At 45.1% G+C, this 19,880-nt stretch overlaps 1 protein-coding gene across 2 annotated transcripts; it reads left to right on the plus strand.

The window, feature by feature from the left end:
* Nucleotides 1-53: 53 nt before the first annotated feature.
* LOC141606546 (F-box/LRR-repeat protein At4g14103-like) lies at nucleotides 54-17,135 on the plus strand. Of its 2 annotated transcripts, none has more exons than XM_074425716.1 (4): nucleotides 54-319; nucleotides 14,397-15,427; nucleotides 15,737-15,904; nucleotides 16,302-17,135. In XM_074425716.1, exons 2-4 carry the CDS (start codon nucleotides 14,405-14,407, stop codon nucleotides 16,749-16,751), a joined length of 1,641 nt encoding a protein of 546 aa, XP_074281817.1. In that variant the 5' UTR covers nucleotides 54-319; nucleotides 14,397-14,404; the 3' UTR covers nucleotides 16,752-17,135. The 2 variants fall into 2 exon arrangements, with proteins under 2 accessions (XP_074281817.1, XP_074281818.1); XM_074425717.1 differs by lacking the exon at nucleotides 54-319 and adding an exon at nucleotides 13,479-13,677.
* Nucleotides 17,136-19,880: the final 2,745 nt, after the last annotated feature.

Here is a 19,880-nt window from a genome sequence, read left to right on the forward strand (position 1 = left end):
GGCATTATCCGTCACTTGCTCCGACCCGTCTTCAGCAAGACTAATTGCTGATAATCGAACAAACTCCTTAGCCATAGGGTTTAACTTTGATAACTTTTCCTCCAATTCCTCCTCTCATGATCATCACTCTTAACATTACTTTCATCATTCACCTCCTTAACAGTAATCTTCTCCTCCACGACGTCGTTTTGCACACACTGGTTTCAAAGTATTGATCATCTCATTTCCGTTTGATCGCTCAAGATCAGTCGTTTCGTAGTGTTGTTCACTCGAAACGACGCCGTTTTCAGCTACGGCCATTATCGCCATTGACGAAAAAGTAATCAATATATATATATAAAAGAGGCTTTTTTCAGGCAATTCTAGAGACTCCAACTTTTTTAAAACACGATTTTTATTTTTAATAATAAACTCAACTGAAGATAATTACGATTTTTATTTTTAATAATAAACTCAGTTGAAGATAATTATTTTGAGCTAATCAAATAAGAGATAAGTAAATTACAAAAAAGATAAAGATTGAGTTTTGCAAGGCGGCTTTAATGCTAAATTTTAGTATCAATAGGATACTAGGTGCTCATATCGCCATCTTATATAAGTACCATTGGCCAAACTTTTTCATATGAAAATTTCCATGAATCTATCCCTCCCATCCCATAATGCTCCTCTCCTTCCATGTCATATAGATCCCCTCCTGGTGATTAATCATATGCATACGGGGTGTAAATTAATATAAGTACCATTGAAAGGATGTCGATGGTTGATTAGAGATAGGGAGAAGGTTCGGTTCTGGGCGATCAATGGACGATGCCAGCTCCTTCGTCCTTTCCGGTCGGTCACCGTGTACGCAAAGGATGCGATTGTGGCAGAATGGAATAACGGGGTCTATGGGGATGTCAGAAAAATAAATCGGACTTTAATCGAACCTATCAGTCCAGATTCGGGAGAGGACGAGATTACATGGCATTATGCGAAAGATGGCGAGTATTCGGTCAAGATGAGATATAACTTTATCCGCTGGCATATGAACTTTCATGTGGCGGGTGTGTAGATGCGATTCCAAATGGTGGAAACTTTCATACACGAGTTACTGGAATTAATCCGACGTGTGGCAAGTGTAATAGAGCGATTGAAACTGACCTCCATGCTCTGGATCAATGCCCATATGCACAGCGCAGCGGGTGTGGAACAAAATGAGTATCTATGTGGATGAGTGTTGATGGGGCATATTCTGCACCGCTGACCAAGTCAACATATTGAACGAGGTCAAAGATATCCACAGCAAGCCAATGACTTAGACATCCCAGTCGATGCGACCTTTCGGCCCCGCCCTGGTCTCGGCATGGCAACCTACCAGCCGGGCACATACCCGCGTACTCATATCCAAGAACCCTCGGATGGAGTCAACCAGGCTCGCCGGCCGCCATAGGTCCCTCGACCGAGGGTAGATCGGTCTTTCCACCTGCCGGGCCACTTGGCCCACTTGGCTACCACGTGACAAAAGGTGAAAGTCTATAAATACTCCTCAATCCTCATTGAGGAAGGGATCCAGAATCTAACCTAAGAACCACTTAAATTGGTATTATCTCTCTCATCTCTCTACAATACACGTAATCAAGTTACATACTACTTAATCACAAGAAGTTCACCGACTTGAGCGTCGGAGTGAGTACGCTTGGCACAAAGCCAAGCCCTCGCTTTGCTCATTGTCGCAGGAGAGGCCGAGGAGAGCAATTAAGGCTAGAAGAGGCATTATTCGACAAAGCTAGCGTGGTAAACAAACCCGCTTCGAATTCATACCCGGAACAATTGGCGCCGTCTCGTGGGAATACGAGATACTAGAAGCTAGTCATTCCCAAACACAAAAAAAAAAAAAAAAAAAAAAAAAAAAAAAAAAAGAAACCCACCCAAAAAGCTAAGAAGATGTCAAAAGAACAAGAGGTGTTCAGAATCAAGAGCCCCTCCACCCGCAGGATACCGTCCACACTTCAGGTTGTGCGCCCTCCACCACCGGATAATTCAACCGGAGTTCGGGATGCCAATAATGCCGATACGCCACGCCCGCCGACCAGGTCACCGTCATGGGGCGTGTGGTTGATGCAAAGAAAGCCGGCGCTCCCGACTCGATTGTCGTCAGCCAAGGCTGCCACACTGTCACACCGACAAGAGCGGCGGGACCCGTCCAGGAAGCTAGGGCCCAAAAGGTGACTCCGAGAAACCTGAACGAAGCGCTAAGAGAGGCTGAACCTACCAAGACGCCGGGAGCCTGTGTGTGTCGTGGTAGAACTAAGCCCTTCCCGCACTCGCGGAAGGACGATGTCGCCGCGACGCCCACGAGGCATGCCCCGCACGGCGAGAGGAGTCCGACTCACCGTAGTCGGAGAAGGAGTCCGACTCACCGAGTCGAAGAAGGAGTCCGACTCACCGTAGTCGAAGAAGGAGTCCGACTCACCAGAGTCGGAGAAGAAGCCCTTCCCGCCACGGGGAGAGGGACCGGACTAGGGATGCGAGGAGCCGATCGCCGCGTGTCATTAGACACGTGGTCAGACAGCCCCTCAGTGCCTACGTCCTAGAGACCCAGGTGCCACCGAAGCTAAAGCTACCGTCTATATCATACAAAGGAGAGGGCGACCCAACCGATCATGCCGAGGCTTTCGAGTCTCACATGTCGGTGTGGGAGCAACCTGACGAGGTCTGGTGCCGAATTTTCCCAACGACCTTGGTTGGAATGGCGCAAAGCTGGTACAAGGGGCTACCCGATGGGTCGGTATACTCCTATTCCGACCTAAGAGACGCGTTTGGCCCAGTACTCTACCAATAAAAGGAGAGCCGTTGAGACATCGGATCTCCCGACCATCAGCAGAGGGGAGGCGAGTCACTCCGAAGCTACGTGAAGAGGTTCGATGCCGGGGTTCAGCAGATTAGGAGCCGAACAAATGCGAACTAGCGGCCTTCGCGCCGATGAAAGGCCTCCCGCAGGGGACTTGAAAAACGAGCTCATCAAGTGCGGTGGCTCGAGCCTTGAGTCCGCCAGAAATTGGCCGACTGTGCCATTAAGGTCGAAGACTATCACAAAATATGGATAGGCCACGGCGAGGCCGGCACTCGAAAGAAAGAGCCACCGGGAGGACAACCCGGACGAAGGGCGCCGTGACAATAATAGGTCACGAACCGACAGCCCGCCGAAGCGTAACCCGCGGACGCCGGGGAGTTCAGTCCGTACTACCATAAGAAGTACAAAGATCACACCCCCCGGTCGTATCGGCCGCCGAGGTCTTCTCCCCGAGCGTAAAACGAGGGGCGAAATGGGAAAGGCCCCCAAACCTAGGGGGACGGTGACACGAGCCCGCATCTTGTGAGTACCACGCCACACCGGTCACTTAACCAACGATCGCGCATTTGAAGAATGCCATTGAAGAGCTGATCCGAAAAGGGAGCCTCGGCAAGTATATTGCCGGAGGCCAAAAGACTAACACCGGTGGCTCGATAAAAATCCGTCTTTGAACGGATAGGGACAATTCATGTTGTCATCGGGGAAACGAGAACGGCGGATCCGCTCGCGACACAAACGGACTCGAACGGATCGTATCAAAGCCACAACTTCGTGCCCACTACAAATGCCCCCGGCTTCCAACATCCCGAACATAACTATTGGGAAGGAGGACTACGAAGGAATCATCGCCCCACATAGCGACCCACTCGTAGTCCACTTAGACATAGCTAACCACCTGGTCATGAGATGCCCGATTGACACGGGTGCTTACACGAACATCATGTTCGGGGAGTGCTTTCGGGGCTCGGCCGAAAATTGCGGACCTTAGCCCATGCACCAACCCATTGTACACTTCTCCGGGCAGCTTGGTCCCCCGGGGTCTATCAAGTTACCAGTGATGTTCGGCCAATCCGACGCGGCCAAGAATGTGATGTCCGAGTTCGTGGTCATCGACGGCTCATCCGCATACAACGTTCTCATCGGTCGTATCACCCCGAGTGAGGTCGATGCTTTGTAATGTCCATCCGGCCCCGACACCGATGTATATCTCGGACCGCGGGGAGGTTCATAAACTCGTCTCAAAGAACGAAAAAGACGAGGTGGTCAACGTCCAAATATCGGCCAGAGGATGCAACATGCAATCCTTCAAAGTGGCAAAGAAAGAGGAAAAAGGGAAGAACCCATCCTTAAGACAGAGGACGAACCGATGAGCACCAACCACGCGCCATGGTCGAAGGGGTTGAGACAGCAGATAGAGATTGATCCAGGACGCACCGTGATCGCTTGTCGGCCGGAACCAAAATTCAGGGCCGATCTCCTGACCTGGCCGAGAAGGAACAAAGACGTCTTTGCGTACTCAGCCGCCGAGATGCCAGGTGTAAGCCGAGAAGTCATCGTTCACAAGCTGAACGTACTCCCCAGCGCTCGCCCTGTGAAGCAGAGGATGAGAAACTCCTCGGCCGAAAAGGAAGATGCCATCAAGGCCGAGGTTGATAAGTTGTTAGATGCAGGCTTTATCATCCCTTGTACATACCCCGAATGGCTAGCTAATGTTGTAATGGTTAAAAAGTCATCAGGGGGGTGGAGGATGTGTGTTGATTTTACGCAACTTAATAAAGCATGCCCGAAAGATTGCTACCCCTTGCCTCGGATAGATAGTTTAATAGACGCAACGGCAGGCTACACAATGCTGAGCCTGCTCGACGCCTTTTCAGGATACCATCAGGTATTCATGGCAGAGGAAGACATGCCTAAATGCGCATTCATCACCATACACGGCACCTACATGTACAAGATGATGCCGTTTGGTTTGAAAACGCCGCGCGACTTACACAAGACTGGTGGACAAAGTGTTCCAAAATCAAAAAGGGCGAAACATTGAGGCTTACGTCGACGATGCTATTGTCAAGAGCAAGTCCGACGGCGAGCACCTAGCCGATTTACACGAGACATTTTGTTCACTAAGGAAATACAAGATGAAGCTTAACCCTACAAAGTGCAACTTCGGTGTCCGGGCCGGCAAATTCCTCGGCGTACTTGTTAGCGCCAGGGGAATTGATGCCAATCCAGAGAAAGTCCAAGCAATTCTAGACCTGCCGGAGCCGAGGAATCGCAAAGAGGTTATGATCTCGACCGGGAGGATGGCGGCCCTTGCCCGTTTTATCTCTCGGTCAGCCGACAAGAGCACCCCATTCTTCAAAGTGCTAAAAGGGAATAAAGACTTCACTGGGGAGGAACAGAGCACGGCTTTCAAACAACTCAAGGCCCACCCGCAAACTCTCCCGACCCCGTCCGGACCGACGCCGGGGAAACGCTATATCTATATTTAGCAAGAACCTCGCCACGGTCGCTCCGTAATCGTCGGGAAGAAAACAAGCAAAGAAGACTCAATATACTTTATCACCATACACTCATGTTGCCCGCCGAGAGAAACTACCCGCTGATTGAAAAAGCGGCCTTTGCCGTGGTTGTTGCCGCAAGGAAGTTGAAACCCTACTTCGACGCACATCCCATGACGGTCTTAACCGACGACCAGTTGGAAAAAGCATTGAAAAATTCGAACAATCAGCAGACTTATCAAATGGGCAAGGAGCTATCCGGCTTCGCATTCAATACAAACCGAGGCCTTCGATAAAGGGGCAAAGGCCGCGACTTCTTGGCCGAGTGCACGTATCAGGAAGAGTCGTGTCCCGGCATGTGGGAGGTATATACCGATGGATCCTCCACAACGAACGGCTCGGGAGCCAGCATCCTTATCATCAGCCCAAACGGGGACGAGTTCGAGTACGCTTTGAAGTTTACCTTCTCGACCTCAAACAACGAATCCGAATATGAGGCGGTGATAACCGGAGTTGAGTTAGCCGTAGCCGCCGGCGTAACACATCATTTTGAAAACAGACTCTCTCTTGGTAACTAACCAATACGAAGGAGAGTACGAGGCTCGGGACGATGGGATGGTAAGATACCTGGAAAAGGTAAAAGCCGAGACCTCAAAATTGAAGTCATTCAAAATGCGACACATCCCTGTGTCCGAGAACAACCGGGCCGACGCTCTCTCAAAGCTGGCCAGTTCAACCATAAAGAATATCACCAACCGTCTTTGGTGGACATCGAACGCTAAAAGCATTGACGAAACCATCGGCATGGTGTGCGACGTGGAAGCCGAGACGACATGGATGACTCCGATAAAGAGGTATAAACTGTCAAACGAATTACCAGGGGACCGCAACCTCTCGCAAAAGATAAAGAGGATCGCAAAGAAGGTACTTGGTGTTTGAAGGAGAGTTATACAAGAGGTCCGTGACAAGGCCACTCCTGAAATGTGTCGGTCCAGCCGATGCAGAGCTAATCTTGTGAGATACACGAAGGCATCTGTGGTCATCACATGGGGGCAAGAACACTAGCCCACAAAGCTCTCCGAGCCGGCTACTTCGGCCCACCATGCTTGAAGATTCCGAAACAAAACCGAAAATGCAACAAATGCGGATGCACGCTCCGGTGATACACGCACCTTCCCGAGACTCGCAACCAAAGTGCTTAATCCCCTTCCCTTTGCACAGTGGGGAATGGATCTACTAGGGCCATTTCCAACGGCATCCGGAGGAAGAAAGTTCCTAATCGTCGCCGTCGACTACTTCACCAAATGGGTTGAGGCCGAGGCCGTGGCGTGTCTGCAAAAATCTGCGCGGCCGTAAGAAAAAGGTGATCCGGGAAAATGTCATAACTCGCTTTGGGTTACCCCAAGTCATGGTGTTCGACCATGGCCGAGAATTTTGGAGTGACACAATAATGAGCTGGTTGGAAGAACTCGGCATCAAATTTGCATACTCCTCCGTCTCACCACCCCCCCCGAAACGGGGACAAAGTGAGGCGACCAATAAAACGATCCTCAACGGCTTGAAGAAGACAGTTGAAGACCTCAAGGGAAGATGGGCCGATGAGCTACCCGGCGTACTATGGTCCCTCCGGACCACGGAGAAAGAAGCAACGGGTGCAGTCCTTTTCACCTAGTCTACGGTCCGGCGATCCCCGCCGATTGAAGCAACGGTGCCAACATTCAGAACGGCCACTTTTAACCCGGATGAAAACGAGGAAGGCCTAAGAACCTCCCCGGACCTGGTCGAAGAAAGCCGAGATACAAAGACGCCTTAACTTAGCAAAGATATCGAGCCGAATGAAAAGGGCCTACAACCGAAGAGTCCACAAAAGGGACTTAAAAGTAGGAGATCTGGTCCTAAGGAAGTCAGCCGCCACCAACAAAGGAAACATCCATGGCAAGTTGACGGCCAATCGGGAGGGTCCCTACAAGGTAGTTGAAGAAATGAGGCCGGGTACATACCGGCTGACGGACATGGGAGATATACCTTTGATGAGCCATTGGAACACCGACAATCTCGAAATACTTTGTATAACAAATGAGTTGCCCAAAACAAATTGTTGGCACCCCAATGCATATTCATATCTAATGAGGAATCATCCAAGTTTTTCATCGAAGTGTTAATCCACCCCAATCGAAGGCATACTAACATATGTACACAAAGCAGACAGAGCCAAAACCTCGATCATCCCTACCTTTAACGGGAGTGACGAGGGGACGAGCCGTTATGCTAACATACGTTCAACGGCGGTCAAAACGTAAACTCCGTTGCCCCGTGAATCGGCCGGGAAGAGACGAGTGAAACGCGACTGCCCTCGGCAAATTAAGACCGAGCTTAAAGACGTTAAACACAGTTGAGATACGCATTCTAACTGCCTCGGCCAAGCCGAAGGTAAAAACGAAAAAGCGCTCAATTAATTAACGCAACTGCTCTCGGCAAATTAAGACCGAGCTTAAAGACGTTAAACACAGTTGAGATACGCATTCTAACTGCCTCGGCTAAAGCCAAAGGTAAAAACGAAAAGCGCTCAATTAATTAACGCAAGAAGACAAGTGAAGGAATAAATCAAAAGGCCTCGGCCAAGCCAGAGGCAAAGCAAGCAAAATCTCATTAAGGAAAAGATAACGAAGTTACAAGAAGGAGAAATACAGACGACGGCCGTCCCCTTTGGGATAAGCCAAGACTCTACCTACCAAGGTCTTACAAAATACAAAGAAAAGTAAAGCAAAAGGTTACGGATCGGTTCTTTGAAGCGCCAAAAGGATGGCAGGGAGAAAAGGCTTAATAGTTGGCCCCGAATAGCTGAAGCTATCCGAGACGCCGGTGAGCCTCGGTGACGACCGCCCGTCTCCCTATGCCTCGTTCTTTGCTTGCCCTTACCGCCATCGCCATCGCGTTACCCTCGGTGAGCGACTTAGATGCAATCTGGGCAGCCTTAGCATCCTCGGCTTTCTTGGCAACCTTAGCATCCTCAGCTGCCTTATCCGCCGCAGCTTTCTTAGCTGCCTTAGCATCCTCAGCTGCCTTATCCGCCGCAGCTTTCTTAGCTGCCTTAGCATCCTCAGCTGCCTTATCCGCCGCAGCTTTCTTAGCTGCCTTAGCATCCTCAGCTGCCTTCTCTGCAAGGGCCGCCTTTGCAGCGGTCGCCTCCTCCTCCTTCTTGGCCCTCGCATCCTCGGCAGCCTTATCCGCCGCAGCCTTCTCTTTAGCCTCGAGCCTATCGTCGAACAGCTCGTCAAATTTTGTCCACGAAAGGAGCCATCCTGGATAGACCTCATCTATCACCTCCCCGAAAGCTTCTTCGGTCAGTCCCTATATCGAGCACACATGCGAGGGAGAATCGTGCTTTGAAGTGTCTCAATATCCTTCTCCCTTTGGGCAAGGATAGCACTAGTCTCCCTATGCGACTCGCTGAGCCGATACGCCCTTTTCGACTCCTCCCTTTGGGCGACAACAACGTCGTAGCCGCCCTTGTACTGTCCCGTTCCTCCTTCGACCTTGGCGGCGGCGGAATCGCACCTCTACCTTGGCCTTCTCGGCCGACAGCGACTTCTCAATTTCCTCGACCCGCCAGTGCGGCAAGGAGGTCATTCTTAGCCTTCCCGCCACCCCTTTGCGGCAACAACATCGAGCCTCACCGCTCTATCAACGGTCCCGTCTCGGCCAAAGCCTTTTCTTGCTCCCTAATACGAGAGCCGACCGCCTGCGGACCAAATCCCAACCTTCTTGCTCGACTTTGTACCCTCCGCTATGAGCCGGTCGTTGGATATCGACGCGAGTACGGAGTCGGCATTTTTCCCGCCGTCCGTACGGGCCTCTTCTCAACTCGCCGCTCGAATTGGGACGGATCGCGCCGTTGATCTACAAAAATTCAACCAAAGAGTCCACGTCAACGTTCATGGACATACCAGAGAGCCGGTCATCGGTATATCTAATGAGCCGCTAACTGAGCCGCAAGTTAGATCTGTCGGAGGGCTTGCTCTTCTTGGCCGGTTGACCCCGTTTCCTCGGCTACTGCCGCATTAACATGAGCGACGGAAGCAGACGCATCGGCGGCATGGGGAGATCTTTTCCTCTTACGCCTAAGCGGAGACCCCTCAGCATCGGAATCCTCTCCATCGACAATGTCAACGACCTCCACCTCTGGTTGAGGCGTAACTGAGGTTGACACCGTCGCCGCCGTAGACTTGGATTTTCGGACCCGGCGAGGCAAGGCAGCAGCTACCTTGGCCTGGGCCGCCGTCTCGTCCAAGCCCTTCAGGAGGTCAGTAGGCGACGGACGGCGGTCATGCACATCGACCTTCGGATTCTTCTCCTTAACGTTTCCGTCTTTGTCCAGCCCCATCTTCTCGAGGAGTTGCTCAGACAGTTCGGGACCAAAGTGCTCTGTAAAAGAAACAAAGTAAAACTTAGACAAAGGGACATGTCAAGATACAAACAACGAAAAACATTAAAGCAGAAATGGGCCTCACACCGACCCCACTCACCCTGTGCTAGGGCCGGTATGAGGCCGACATAGCAAAGCGGCTCGTCCATCAAGATGATTTGCGTCGGGGGCAACCAAACCTTCGGCACCCCATCATCATCGACCTCGAAAAGCTTCGATGCACCTTTCTCGTCCTCATTAAGATAGACATTCCCGGCGTCCATCTTATTCTTGCCCTTGGGGATCATCTTCTCACGCTCCCCTTTGCTCTCGCACCGCAAGTTGACGCGATGCTCAAAAGACCGAGGCAACGGATAATCATCTGGGACCTCGACATACACCCACCGTTCCTTCCAGCCCTTGCAAGAGGTGAGCTTAGGCACGGTGAGAAAGCCTGGCTCAGTCTGGACGCTATACCACCCCCGGCCACCTTGAACATTCATTCGAAGAAAATGAATTCGGCGGAATAAGTTCACCGTTGGGATCACCCCCCTGAAGCGACACAGCCACACGAAGCCGACTATAGTCCTAACGGCAAACGGGTGAAGCTGCGCCACCGCAACGTTCATCGCTTTGTATTATGGTAGAGACGTAAATATTGAGAGGAAACCGGAGACCATACTCCAGGTGTCTCATATATACGCCGATGTGACCCGAGGAGGGCAACAGACGGCCCGATCCTCTCTAGGGATGACAATGTTGTACCCCTTGCCAAAAAAGAAGTGCTCTTCGAAAAATTCAGAGCCAGAGCAGCGGGCGAGCCCATCGGTCCAAGCACGATTGGGGCCGATGGTACAGGCATCGTAATGATGCAAGACTGTCGCCCTCTCCGCACCGGAAGGATTCCTTTCCTCATCATCGTCATCATCCTCCCACCGCTGCTCCGAACTCGCGGTCAACTTCGGGGAAGGAGACCTAGGGCCCCTCGACCTTAACGGAATTGCGGCTACCGCCTCCTCCTCATCAAAACGCGACGGGGAACCCCGGCGCACGGGTACTGGGACCGGCGTCAGTAGAAGACATGGTTCACAACAATTACTTAAACAAAACAAAAAGTTGAAAAGGTTTTTTGGTTTACCTTGAAGAAAAGTGCTACGCCGACGTAAAAATTCTGAAGATCGGAAGAGAGGGAAAGACTTGGAGTTTTGGAAAGAAGAAAATTTTTAGAATGAATGAAATTGTTAACCAATTTCACTTCAAAGATCTGGTATTTATAGGCAAAGGCCCATAAAGGAGGACCAATCAAAACGCAGCCCATGAAGCGTCAGCCAATCAACGAAGAGACACATGTCAGGCATGCGTACACGGAATGTCAATCGACGCAACAGTTGAATGTCAATCAAAGCAACAGTAACCAAGCGTCTTCAACACGCCCCTTCATATCCCTTTGCCTATTCATCTTCCTCAGCAAAACTCCTAAAGTATCTATTCTCCGCCGGCAACACGACTAACCAAGCTAGGCAGCACCGGCCGGGGCAATCAAAAATACACCGGCACTCTCAACCTTGGGTCCGCCGGCCAAAGATCACCTTCTCTTCCACATTTTGATGTCCATTACACATCCATGTGGAGGGGGGATACGGTACGGCCTGTACAGAAGTAAGCCGAAGGAGAAAAAGCCGGGGCAGAAAATTTTCACTTGCACAGAATATACACTCAGCATACATCGGAGCCCATACCACGGCATAGACTACGCTGGGGGCAAATTGATGGGGCATATTCTGCACCGCTGACCAAGTCAACATATTGAACGAGGTCAAAGATATCCACAGCAAGCCAATGACTTAGACATCCCAGCCGATGCAGCCTTTCGGCCTGCCCGACTGGTCTCGGCATGGCAACCTACCAGGCCGGGCACATACCCGCGTACTCATATCCAAGAACCCTCGGCATGGAGTCAACCAGTGCTCGCCGCCTGCCATAGGTCCCTCGGCCGAGGGTAGATCGATCTTTCCACCTGCTGGGCCACTTGGCCCACTTGGCTACCTACGTGACAAAAGGTGAAAGTCTATAAATACTCCTCAATCCTCATTGAGGAAGGGATCCAGAATCTAACCTAAGAACCACTTAAATTGGTATTATCTCTCTCTCATCTCTCTACAATACACGTAATCAAGTTACATACTACTTAATCACAAATAAGTTCACCGACTTGAGCGTCGGAGTGAGTACGCTTGGCACAAAGCCAAGCCCTCAGTTTGCTCATTGTCGCAGGAGAGGCCGAGGAGAGCAGTCAAGGCTAGAAGAGGCATTATTCGACAAAGCTAGCGTGGTAAACAAACCTGCTTCGGAATTCATACCCGGAACAAGTGTAAAAAGTTGAATGATTTGATGATTGTATTGATGATTAGGAAGTTTACATAAGATACATATATATTACATATATATATACTAAAGCTAGATAACTGGAAGCGTAGAGTTAAGTCAACAGAAGCTAATAACAAGGAAACTAACCTATAAACAAGGAATATACAATTGATTCAAGTAAACACAAACTCTAATAACAGAGGAGAAATAATAGGAGAAGACTAAGGGTGTTGTTGACTTGAGTTTATTGAGATGATGCGTGGACTTGGATTTTGCTTGGACTCCACCTTGCGGAGGCCAAGGCTACCGCTTTAAGCTTGAAATTGGCAAGGCAAATTGGCAAGCTGGTTAACTTGCTGAAGTCAAGCACAAGTCCGTTAAAACATGCGGGCCATTTGTGAAGGAAATTATTGAGTTAGGAAGTCAGTTTGATAGTTTGTCTATTTTGTTACGCGTTCGGGTAGATATGGCGTCCGGAAGCTATCATATATCGATGCCATAAATGTTAAACTCGAATACGGGTCAGACTACAAAATTTAGATAATTACCACACGACTAGACCACTCAAACGGGCTGGATGGGTCGGCTGGTGAGGCGGTTCATACATGTTAAACTCGAATATGGGTCAGACTAAATATGGGTGGGCTTATACGGGTCACGGGTCGAGGTAGAATCAGAATACATGTCAAAATATAGATTGGTATGGTATATTTTATTTGTCAAAAGCAATCATATTCAATAACAATAATATTATAATTAATATTACTTACCATACTTATAGTGAAGAATTTATAAAAATTATATTAATTTAATAAAATATATAAACTTGATTTTTCAATTATTTTTGTAATTTAAAATATTTAAAATAATAATAATTTCAAATTATTCTTCAAATATAACATATAACATACTCCGTATAATATATAAGTATTAATATTGAATTAGTCAAGGCCTTTATTTAACTCATTAGTTATTTATTCTACGAAGAAAAACTTAAATTTTTCAGATGCAAAAAAAACTACATTTGTACAAGCTCACTTACAAACAGAATTCTATTTAGTTACTCGTGCATGGCGATTATAACTTTTATATACGCAAATCATAAAAAAAAAATGTTAATTTATTTGTATATACTCATACTCACATTCTCACAAGAAAACTAATGTTAAGAAAGTAAACATAGCTTCTCAATTGCGAAGATACAATTAGAGACGAATCAATATTATAACCCGTACAACGTACGGGCACAAAATCTAGTCTCTATTACTTACTTCACTTTTAACACAAAGAATAATCAATTGTTTACCTTTAAATTTTAGGAATAATTTTGTAACTTATCATTAAATTAAATTAAAATAAATCAAATAATTGGTTTGATTAATTCCCCCTTTCCTTAATATTTGCCCTAAAACTTGCCTTTTTGCTTGTTTATCATCAAATTTTATTCCTTTATTCCTGTAATCATCGTTATCGTTCATCCATAAGGACTTGATTGCTTCTAATCATCAACTTCTTCTTCTTCTTCTTCTTAATCTGATTTGTTTTTAGCAATTGATTTTCTTCACTTGATTTATGTAAGTCATACTTTATTGTTTTAACTAAATTAAATTTGCCCTTTTGCTGAATCTGGTTAAAGTTGCTTCTTGTTGATTCACAACCTAGGTAGCACCAAAACGGTCACGACACGGACACGTGACACGACATACCATGAAATTTAGGACACGGGACACGTTATTTAAATTTAATAAAATATATAATGTCATGTACACGCGCCGGGGACGGCCCAAATACCATGAACACGCGCCAGAATAAATGTAGAAAGTTAGATACGGCTTTATAGGTGTCCGATACGTTTCGGCGTGTGTCCAAGAGTGTCGGTGTCCGACACGGTGTCGGACACGGGACGGCTGATTAGGAGAAGTGTCTGTGCTACCTAAATCACAACAACATGCTGTTTTTTATTTTTATTTTTATTTTGAGAGATTTATGTAATTGCACTTATTTTTCCATAAAGTTATCATCTTTCATGCGAATGATGTTATTTCCAGTGCTGCTTGGTTGTTATCTAGTACTAGTTGTGTATTTTGTTAGCATGTCATTATCAAATTCAATTGCAGATTGATTTGGAGGATTTCTTCTCTATGATTGTTTAATTTCTTCATCTTAATCTGCTTTGTTATTAGCAATTGATTTGATACTCCCTCCGTCTTTTAATTGATTGCCTTTCTCAGTATGAATCAACAAATTCAATTGGATGTTTATTTTCTTCTTGATTTTTTATTTTTTAAATTAGGAGTCAGGATGGCGAGTATGGACCGAAAACTGAAATGCCAACGTTCTGCGGATAGATTAACCAGTTTACCTGATGAGGTATTGGCTCAAATTTTGTCGTGGCTCCCAACCAAGGATGCTGCTGCGTCCCAAGTACTGTCCAAGAGAATGCCACGAGCTTTCTGTTGGATAACTAGTGTGGACTTGGATGATTCTCCTGTATCACATTGTGTAAAACATCCCCATCTGGTTGAGCGCTCCTCTCTTTTTGAGTCATTTGTCGAGAATGTCCTGCATAAATTTTCTCAGTCTCAGCAGCCTCTTATCAGGTTTAGACTTCGTTCTGGTGGGGACAAAACCACTTTCCTTCGATCCTGGAATAGTTGTCAGCACGGATGTCGGGCAACTTGTTTCCCCAACCTTGAACCCGACCGTCTTTATGCATGGATCTCTTATCCGTTAGCCCATTGTGGCCTTAGGGAACTTGACCTCTCCTTTCATGTACCCAACCCTGCTGAATTTAAGCTTCCCCCCGGACTTTTTGCCCGCCAATCGTTAGAGGTGTTGACGCTTGATTCCAATCTTGAGATTAACAGTAGCACTATAATCCCACCCATTTGTCTCCCTAACTTGAAAATCCTTAACCTCCATTCCTTTGTTTTTAATGACCACAACTTTGTCACTAGGCTAGTTTCAAACTGCCCTGCTCTGGAAGATCTCACTATCACTTATTGTTTCTGGGAGAAGCCGGATCGTCTCGTCATTTCCTCACATTCGCTTCAGAGTATCTCTTACAGTGTTTTCAGAAAAGATGCAGAACAAGAGAAATGCAATGACCTCGTGCATATTGACACCCCTAACTTGCAGTATTTTATGTATACCGACAATTTAGCAATTAAATATAATATAAATATGAATGCGCTGGTCGAAGCTTCCCTCTTGGTGCGCGATCCGGTATTTCCCAATTTCGAGGCTACTTTGATGACCCAGCTTAGTCTTGCAAGACCTTTGTCTAATGTTAAATATTTATCTCTGTGGGGATGGTTTCCTAAGGTTTGTCTCTCCACCTTTTTCATCCTCGCTGGTTTATATGTTACTATCTTTGTGCCACTTTTATTTTCTTCACGACATATTTTCTAATTTATCTGAGAGACACGTAAAATTGGTCTGAAAAACTTGTACCGTAAGTAGTTGTGGGGAAATGTTGATGTGTTGTTGACATTGTTTTGCCACCAAAATCAAATGGGACAACAGAAGTGAGATACAGAGTGTAGAGACAAGATGATGTGGTACATGTTCCGCCTCAAGGTACCGGATCGAAACTGTCTTAAAATGCCTAATCACTACGTTTTTGTTTTGAAGGGTTTTTATTATGCTGCCAAGTTGAAGGATCCACTACCTATGTTTTGTAATCTAAAAACTTTGAAGCTGGATACATTATGTGATTCATATTGCTTTGGAAGATGGGATATTGTGCTGTTGTTGATCCTTCATCGTACACCTTTGTTAGAAGAACTTGTTTTTATGGAGGTTAGTCCGTATTTTCTTCTCCGTGCTTCTCCCTCCGATTCTTTGGAAATGTGCCATTTACTTTATGCACAAGGATTAAGGCTGTGAGTGAGGCGGTGGGCCTTACCGATAAAGTAGGAGAATAATATCAACAAAAACATAATCAAAATGGAAATGTGCAATCCTAAAGAATAGGCCGAAAATGGAATATGGAGCAATTCCTAAGAATCACGGCATTATTATTTAGGAGATTGACAAAACGTTGACAATTTTGTGTCTTAAGAAAAAATGACATTAAAGGAAAAATATGACTGTATTACAAAATGGCGTGTTGTTTGCAGGGTTTCTTTGGTCGTGATTTCCCTACATGTTATTCGCATAAACCTAACTCTGATGCAAAATGGTGTGTTGTTTGCAGGGTTTTTTTGACTATGCCCATAACTTGAGCGATGACACTCCATGTGGTTTGCATAAACAAGACAGTTCTGATGCAGCTGCACTGGAAGCTCTTAGCTGGGGACTAACTCAAACGATTCCTTTATGTTGCAATTCTCATCTCAAACGAATCAGGATTTACCATTGCCGCTGTCATGACCAAGAACTGAATATGATCAGATTTCTTCTTGGTAAAGCCTTTGTTTTGAAGGAGTTGGTTATATCCATGTTAAAAGGACCTGACGGAATCATAATTGACGCACCTGAGTTGGATCAATTTAAGAACGCACTCAAAGAGATACGGAGGGCATCCAGCTCATGTTCTATTATCTATTCCGATGCTGAACCAGAATACAAGGACAAGGACGCCATTGCCCCAGCGCCTCGATGGCGCCCACAAATTGCGGCTAAGGGGGCCTTACCCTTGTGTTAGCAACACAAAGTGGCTGTTTCCGAATGACCCAATATAAAAATTGGGTCGAGAACTGCATCGAAGGACTGCTACTTCACAAAAGAAGTGCAGCCAGTTTAGTGAGCCATTTTTCCATCATAATGCCGAACCAAAGAGTAGCGAGTCTTTGGTTCCATTGGAAATATGGAAACAGGTGATGAACCAGACTACAATTGATATTTGCATTATTTAAATTAGGTACTCTGTCTTTTGACTATTTATTGATACATAGAGCCATTTATTGTGTTGTAGATTTGTAGATGAATTTTAGGCACATTTCATTGTTATGTTAGTTTTGTGTAGTACAGGAATGTTGTATGATCTGATGTTGGCCTTGTGTGTAATTCTAATTTTAGTTCTGAATTTCTCTGGTTCTCAACAAATGTATCGATTTTGATCTAAATTTGTGAATCATGTGAAGCTTTGTGATGAGTAAAAGCTTAAGCAATGCCAATACGGGAGACGGTTCTTTGGATTTCCTAGATAACTCTATTTTAAAAGGTTATTGAGTTATGCAGGAGATGGCTCTTAGGACCTCTTCCCTTTTTTTTTACATTTTCTGCCTTTTGTGCTTCTGACCGTCTCTGTCTCTTTTACAGCTTGCTGATGACTCTTATCAGCTCAAAAGATGTTGCATGGTATGTTTTTTTTCAACCTTGTGTTTGACATTTCATTCTTTGTTGACGCCTATTAGCGGTATGTCTTTCACCGTTTCCAACAGAAAAAGGTCACCTTTTTGACTCGTGCGTGATTGCTTACTCGTATACACTAATACACAGGACTGCAGAATGAATGACAATGTTGTCCCTTTGGTTCAAGCCTAAGCGAATTTTGAAATTGCTTTGATATGGCTGGCTGTAAACTGCATATTCGGAATGTCATTTTACAAGCTCAAAGTCTTCATTTTGGACCACAACGGAGTCAATGAATTTCCGAAAGCCAGCTCCCTCCCTATTACAACAATTCAAGCTGCTGATAACTGGCTTCGGCATCATAGTTTACGACTTTCCCATCACCTTGATCCTCAAATGTGCACCATAGTTTTTGCATTATCATTAGGTTGATTTTGCAAGGAACTTGCTAATACCTGCTAGAGGTATAACTTGCAAGCTCATTTGGTAAAAGAAGAATGTAGTTTACGTTGTGTAATTTCATACATAACTCGGATTTTGTCGGAACTATTTTGATGTAAATTCGTGTTTATGAAGGGGATTCCTGTGAAATAAGAATCCACAAGCCTGTGGGAATGCCTGATCTGCCACAGTTTTCTTTTGAAATAAGCAAAGACAGTAATATATGAGAAAAAGGATTACGCATCTGAGGTAGTACCACATACCTTGTAGTTTTTGAGCATATACACATTTTTTCTGAGCATATTACCATTTATAAATATAAATTTTGAGCAATATTATATTTTTGTAGTGTAATGTTTTAGTAAATGTGCTCAAAAACTTTATACTAAAGCAGAACTGGTAATATACAAGGGCAATGTTTGAAAATTGTTATTTTATTTACTGCACTGGTTTGCCCCGACTGGGACTAAATCGATTGTGTTAAGAGACTCTCTCTCCGATTTTTTTTTTTTTTTTATATGGTAAAGAAACTAGATTGATCGAAGATCAACCTATATCATCATTGCGGATGAGAACAACAACAACAACATCAAAGCAATTATCATTATCATTAGGTTGATTTTGCATCACCTTGATCCTCAAATGTGCACCATACTCTAGTTTTTGCATTATCATTATCATTAGGTTGATTTTGCAAGGAACTTGCTAATACCTGCTAGAGGTATAACTTGCAATCTCATTTGGTAAAGGAGGATGTAGTTTACATTGTGTAATTTCATACATAACTCGGATTTTGTCGGAACTATTTTGATGTAAATTCGTGTTTATGAAGGGGATTCCGGTGAAATATGAATCCACAAGCCTGTGGGAATGCGGAATGCCTGATCTGCCACAGTTTTCTTGAAATAAGCAAAGACAGTAATATATAATACACCAATTTCCGTTGAAGACAGACACTTTTCGTCACAAGCTGAAGACCGGCCAAATGTCGCCATTTTAACGACAAAATGTAACTATTTTAATGAAAAATTATTATAGCTTAGGAAATTGTTCTGGTAACTTTTTTAGATAAAATGGTTACATTTTTGTCTTAAATGAGGTACATTTTACCCTGTCTTTAGCTTGTGATGAAGTGTACCCGTCACAAGCAAGACGCTTTGTATATAATAAGGGCAATGTTTGAAAATTGTTATTTAATTTACGGCATTGGTTTGCCCCGACTACGACTAAATCGAACTTTGCCAAGAGACTCTCTCTCCGATATTTTGTTGTTTCTTTATATGGTAAAAAAAACTAGATTGGTCGAAGATCAACCTATATCATCATTACGGATGAGAACGGTAAAAGAAAATCAAATATTTTTCAAATTATCCGGTACCAAGCATAAATGAAAGGGCCAAAACATGAAACTCTCATTAAATGAATGTCACTAAAATACCCCCAAAAAGAATCAAGAACAAAAAAAATTCTTCTTAAATTGGGCGGAGTAACAGTAAAAAGATCGTAGCGGAAGAGACTCAATGGATAAAGTGTTCGAAAACAAATCAGATTTCAACGAAAACAATTGAAAGCAGCCCAACCAATTTTCCCTATTTTCAAGCATATAATCACAGTGATTTTCTTCAAGACCAATTAACAAATACAAACAAATGATGCACAAAACTCTCAAATTACTAATTCTACTTGCTAATATTACTGACTCATCGATTTGCAAGGACGCAAATTACTGCTCGTGCAAATTACTGCCTCGTCAATTTGTAAGGACTCGGCAAATCGAACATACACGTTGCTTCTAGAAACAATATATTTATATTCTAATATCAACAATGATTTGGTAATAAATTAATAAATTTGAATATAAATTCTTCAAATTTTTTTCTTTAATTCTTGATTTAAACTTTTACTCCTCCATTATTTTAGGGCGCACATAAAGACGCGGAGTGAATCAACTAAGAGGCGGGATTTAAGTTGCCACTGACCAAATTGCCCTTACCCACTTGCTGAGAGTATAAGACTTTAAAAAACAATAAACCACTCC

Source organism: Silene latifolia, chromosome 10, assembly GCF_048544455.1.
Source record: "Silene latifolia isolate original U9 population chromosome 10, ASM4854445v1, whole genome shotgun sequence".
In the NCBI taxonomy this organism is placed as follows: domain Eukaryota; kingdom Viridiplantae; phylum Streptophyta; class Magnoliopsida; order Caryophyllales; family Caryophyllaceae; genus Silene; species Silene latifolia.